Raw genomic sequence first — 5,821 nt, forward strand, 5'->3', positions numbered from 1 at the left:
CGTAACATCAAGCATTAGACTTTCCGGGGCAGAATCTGCGTATGGGTTACGTTCCCCATATTATAATCCTTCTTGGTGGAACAGAAAGCTCCGACGGATACTTGTGGTGCTACCAAGTCCCTCATTTGTGCTACCAACTTCACTACTTTGCGAGTACTGACATCATACTTCCTCGTAACGACAACAGTATAAGCTTTTTTGTGTGTCATAATCAAAGTCCATTATTTATCTTAAAGCTAACGGTGTCGAAGAGGAACATTAGATTTGATATCCGAAAGTCCATTATTTATCCGGAAGAAAACATAGGTATCGAAGAGGAACATTAGATTTGATAACATATCTGAAAGCTAAGGATAGATCGAATGATTTGATACACCCATCCAACAAAGCAGTAAATAACGTGCATTCAAAGCAGCAGCACCTCGTTGACCAACCTGTCCAAGTTCAAGAACGAGGACCCACCTGGTTGTGTTGCCCTCACGGCTCTCTCCTTCCACTCCGCTGCCTTCTTCCTCATCTCCTTCCCCTTCTCCCCTCCCATCAACTCCCTTATCGACGCTTCCACCTCTTCCCTCTTCACGTCGTTGTCGATCTCCATTCCCACACCCCACTCGGTGCACGCGTACCGGCAGTTGGTCTGCTGCTCCGCGAAGAATGGCCACGACAGCATCGCCACCCCGTTGCTTATGCTCTCGATCGTCGAGTTCCACCCGCTGTGGGTGAGGAAGCCGCCGACGGAGGCGTGCGACAGCACCGCCTCCTGTGGGCACCAGCTCGCCAACAGCCCCCTCCCCTTCGTCTCCTCCAGGAACTCCTCCGGCAGCACGGCCGCGTCCCCCTTCACCAGATCCGGCCGTATCACCCACAAGAACTCGTACTTGCAGTTCGCCAGACCCCATGCGAACTCTATCAGCTGCGTGTTTGTCATCACCGTAATGCTGCCGAAGTTGACGTACACGACCGACGCCGGTGCCCTGCCGTGGAGCCACTCCAAGCACCCGCTTTCTTCCTTCCACAGATTCGAGCGGACCGAGGTCAGCGGGTTGTCGGGAGCTCGGCGAGAAAGCAAAGTGAGAGGACCGATGGTGTAGATCGGCGGGAGCATCGCCGCCATGGCTTCCAGGACCGGCTTTTCCAGTTCGTCGAATGTGTTCATGATGACCGCCTTGGCCATGGAGGCTCTTTGGGCCTCACGGTTGAGGTAGTTGAGCATGATGTCGTCGGGGTCCGTCGTGCGAATGAAGGTGGGCAGATCCTTCAGTCTCATGTTCTTCAATCCTGGAATCCACTCCACTGCCATGTCGAGGTATCCATTCGTGATGTCACTCTCATCTGTGGATGCAGTACACATGAAGTAAGCGATGTGGACTGCTTTGGAGTGGAAGAAGGGAGGTCGTTTTAGGCACCTTTGAGAGGCGTGAGACCTCTTTCGAGGAGATGTTTGTAATGGAGATAGCCCATGAAGCCACAGGCGCTGGGGGTCCAAAACATCACCTCGGGGATGCTGAGCTCCTTGGTGGCGTCGAGGGTGAAGCTCATGATTCCGTCGGACACGACGCACGACACCGGCGGAGAACCTTCGTTGAGCTGCCTGAGGAGGTCGAGGAAGGGGGGGAGAGCGTTGTTCTGGATGGATTCACACAGCGAGGGGATGTCCTGCGTCGCGTCCTTGTCGGAGGGAGGGAGGCCGTCGGGGATGGACTCGAAGCGGAAGTCGGGGAGGACGTCGTCGGAGGAGAGAGCTTTGGAACGGAGGAGGCGTCTGTGGTTGTACTGGGTGTTGACGAAGGTTATGTGGAAGCCATGGGAGTGGAGGAGCTTGGCGAGCATCATCATAGGTGTTACGTGGCCTTGCGCCGGGTAAGGGATGCACACTACATGAGGCTTTCTCGTCGTCATGTAACGCATCTCTCTCTCTCTCTCTCTCTCTCTCTCTCTCACTGCTTTGGTTTCTGTGAGGATGTTGCTACCAGAAGCAAGGCTTATATTAGCAGCGGAAGAAAAGAAATCTTGTCCTTGGGCGGCAGAGTGGATGTGGCTCGGTGGCCGTCCCTTTTTTTTTCTGATGCTGCATTACTTTGAAACTCTCAACCGCGTGATAATTATCTCAGGGAAAGACAACATTAATGAATACCAAAGATAATAATATATTTGTGTCTACACTTGTCATGGCTTTTTTTTTTCCCTCTATGTTTATATTTATCGGGTAAAAATCAGTTGAAAAGGAATATTTTTTTTTTTCCTGTTTGTGTATCAAAATGATTCCTTATCAAAATACCAACTTGATATCCAAATAGAAATAAACAATAGAACAAAAAATCAATCACACAATGAGAACAAATCTTTTAAAGTGAAAAACCCAATGTGGAAAAAATCACGGGATCATAGTCCACCTCAAACTTCTACTATTAATAATAATAATAACAGGTTTACAGTAAATCTTCTCTAGAATAATCATAATAACATCAAGAACATAGATCTTGGCTCTAACATATTATCATAGGATGTATCTCCTCATAAAAGAATTCTAGGTCTCATAAAGTAGGTATAGCAAGAAAGTATCTTAGAGAGGGTAAACTATAGATCAACACTGTTAGGATTGTAGAGTTTGTTGCAAGGATTCTCCACATAAAATTTGGGCTAAAACTGACAACGTTTGACCACCGATCGTCAAGTAGAAAACTTAGAAATCTAATCTTTCTCTCTCCTTCTCTCTTTGCGCCACTGCTCTTGCACGCTCACCTGCACACACGCACGCTGCACTCTCTAATTTACTGCCCTCACCTTTTGCCCTTTCTCTCTTAATTATTGATTTGGGTTTAATAGACCCAATTATCCAAGCCCACATATAGGCTGGACCCAACAATTCTCCCCCTCCAGCTCATATGGTGAGCTATACTAAGCCTGCTCTTCGCCTACATGCTTCAAACTTCTCCTTAGGCAAAGACTTTGTCAACATATCTGATCCATTCTCATTAGTATATACTTTTTCCAACTGTAATTCTTTCATCTCAAGCACATCACGAATCCAGTGATATCTCACATCAATATGCTTGGATCTAGAATGATATGTTGAATTCTTGGAGAGGTGAATGACGCTCTAACTATCACATTAAACAGTATATCCTTCCTATTTCAAGCCCAATCCTATAGAAACTTTTTCATCCATAAAGCTTCCTTGTAGGATTCAGTAATTGCTATGTATTTTGCTTTTGTGATTAATAGAGCAATACACTTCTGTTACTTAGACTACCAAGAGACTGCTCCTCCTATAAATGTTATCAAGTATCCCAAAGTGGACTTCCTGGAATCAATATTACCGGTCATGTTTGCATCTGTGTAACTTTCTAACACAGGTTCATCACTGCCAAAACATAAACACAATCTAGAAGTACCTATTAGATATCTTAATATCCATTTCATTGCTATCCAATGTTCCTTTCTAGGATTTGAGAGAAATCGACTGACAACTCCAACTGCATGAGCTATATCTAGCCTAGTATAAACTATAGCATACATTAAACTACCTACTGTAGATGAGTAAGGCACTCTGGATATTTCTTTTTTTTTCTCGTTTATAGGACATTGTTTCAAACTAAACTTGAAATGACCTACAAGTGGGGAACAAACTGCTTTGGCTTTACTCATGTTGAATCTTTCAAGAACCTTTTCAATGTAAGTCTCCTGAGATAGCCAAATCTTCCTTTTCTTCCTATCATGAAAAATCTTCATACCAAGTATTTATTTCACCGATCCCAAGTCTTTCATGGCAAAAGACTTAGCTCTCTTTTAAGCTTTCTAATTTTTCCAACATCATGGCCAACAATCAGCATATCATCAACATATAGCAGTAAAATAATAAAATCATCATCTGAAAATTTCTTCATAAACACACAATGATCAGATGTGGTTCTATCATACCCTTGGCTCATCATAAAGGAATCAAACTTCTTATACCACTGTCTAGGTTTCTGTTTGAGTCCATATAAGCTTTTCCTAAGCTTACACACCATATTTTCTTTTCCCTTGACTTTGAAACCTTCTGATTGCTCCATGTAAATTTCTTCTTCTAAGTCACCATGAAGAAATGCTATTTTTACATCAAGTTGCTCAACTTCTAAATTCAAGCGGGCAACTAAACCAAGAAAAACTCGGATAGAGGATATTTTCATAACTAGAGAAAATATTTCTTTAAAGTCAATATCTTTCTTCTGACTGAATCCTTTCACAACTAGTCGTGCCTTGTATCTTTGTTGTGAGCTATTATTTTCAGACTTCAATTTGTAAACCCATTTATTCTTGAGAGATTTCTTCTCTTTAGACAACTTTACCAAATCATATGTGTGGTTCTCAAGCAAGGATCTCATCTCTTCTTGCATGACTTTAACCCACTCATTCTTATTCTCATGTAGAATAGCTTCTTGATAAGTTTCTGGCTCTCCCTCGCCAGTAAGCATAATATACTCATGTGGAGGATATCTGGTTGATGGTTGTCGCTCTCTAGTGGATCTTCTCAATGGAATCTCAACTGGTGGTGGAGGTGCTTGTTCAGTTGGTTCGGCATCATCAACTATAGGTGTATCATCACTGGTATTCTTATCATAATCTTCTTATTCATCTCCCCTATGATCATCATGAACTACAAGTGAAGGAACTAGACCCAAACTCCAAGGAATATAAATAGAGGTTTCTGGCTTCTTAATATTATCACCATCATCAAACAATTGGTCTTCAAGAAACACAACATCTCTGCTTCTAATAATCTTCTTGTTCACTGGATCTCATAATCTGTATCCAAACTCTTCATGACCATATCCCAAGAAGATACATACTTTTGCTTTACTATCAAGCTTGGACATCTCATCTTTGGGAATATGGACAAATGCTTTACACCTAAAGACTCTTAAGTGATTATAAGATATATCTTTTCCTCTCTATACTCTCTCTGGAACATCACCTTTCAGAGGAACTGATGGAGAAAGATTTATCAAATCAACTGTAGTTCTCATAGCCTCCCCCCAAAATAACTTTGGTAACTTGGCGTGAGAAATCATACACCTAATCCTTTCTTCAATGGTTCTGTTTATCCTTTCTGCTACACTGTTCTGTTGAGGAGTTTTAGGAACTGTTTTCTCAAGCCTGATACCATGGAACCTGCAATAATTCTCAAAAGGACCCCTGTACTCGCCACCATTATCTGATCGAATACACTTTAGTTTTCTATCGGTTTTTCTTTCAACACTGACATGAAACTCATTGAAAACATTGAGTACCTGGTCTTTAGATTTTAAAGCAAAAGCCCACACTTTTCTAGAATGGTCATCAATAAAAGTAACAAAATAAAGAGCACCTCCAAGAGTTCTAGTTTGTATAGTATAAACATCAGTATGAACTAAATCAATAACATCTGATCTTCTAAATGATGGATATGTATGAAATGCAACTCTATGTGTTTTTCCAACTAAGCAATGATCACAAGATTTAAGAGATGTACCTTGCAACTCTAGTAAGAACTGCTTTCTAGCAAGAGTTTGAAGTCCCTTATCGCTGATATGTCTAAGCCTCTTATGCCAAAGATCTATACTTTCACCTTTTTGAATTGCATTAATCTCTCCTTTGTGTAGCTTAAGCTTCCATGACATAAAAAGAGTTAAGTTTCTTTCCTCTTGTCACAATCAGAGAACCTTTAGTGAGTTTCCATTTGCTTTCACCAAAATAGTGTGCAAAGCCCTCATCATCAAGTCTACCTATAAATATCAAGTTAAGATGAATATCTGGAACATACCTTATATCTTTGAGTATCAATTTGCTCCCAATATTG

At 42.0% G+C, this 5,821-nt stretch overlaps 1 protein-coding gene across 1 annotated transcript; it reads right to left on the reverse strand.

Annotated features, from left to right (window-relative positions):
- Positions 1–263: 263 nt before the first annotated feature.
- On the reverse strand, positions 264–1,941 carry LOC135587769 (7-deoxyloganetin glucosyltransferase-like). The gene is made up of 2 exons (XM_065079524.1): positions 1,407–1,941; positions 264–1,332 (listed from the first exon to the last, which is right to left on the reverse strand). Exons 1-2 carry the CDS (start codon positions 1,906–1,908, stop codon positions 407–409), a joined length of 1,428 nt encoding a protein of 475 aa, XP_064935596.1. The 5' UTR covers positions 1,909–1,941; the 3' UTR covers positions 264–406.
- Positions 1,942–5,821: the final 3,880 nt, after the last annotated feature.

The sequence above is a fragment of the Musa acuminata genome, chromosome BXJ1-8 (assembly GCF_036884655.1).
Source record: "Musa acuminata AAA Group cultivar baxijiao chromosome BXJ1-8, Cavendish_Baxijiao_AAA, whole genome shotgun sequence".
In the NCBI taxonomy this organism is placed as follows: Eukaryota; Viridiplantae; Streptophyta; class Magnoliopsida; order Zingiberales; family Musaceae; genus Musa; species Musa acuminata.

What these genes read in the sequence shown, in the direction of transcription:
- LOC135587769 (XM_065079524.1), bottom strand. Translation starts at nt 1,908, where the DNA reads ATGCGTTACATGACGACGAGAAAGCCTCATGTAGTGTGCATCCCTTAC. An exon ending in AGGTCTCACGCCTCTCAAAG is followed by an intron (nt 1,333 to 1,406) that starts GTGCCTAAAACG and finishes CTGCATCCACAG; the next exon opens with ATGAGAGTGACATCACGAAT.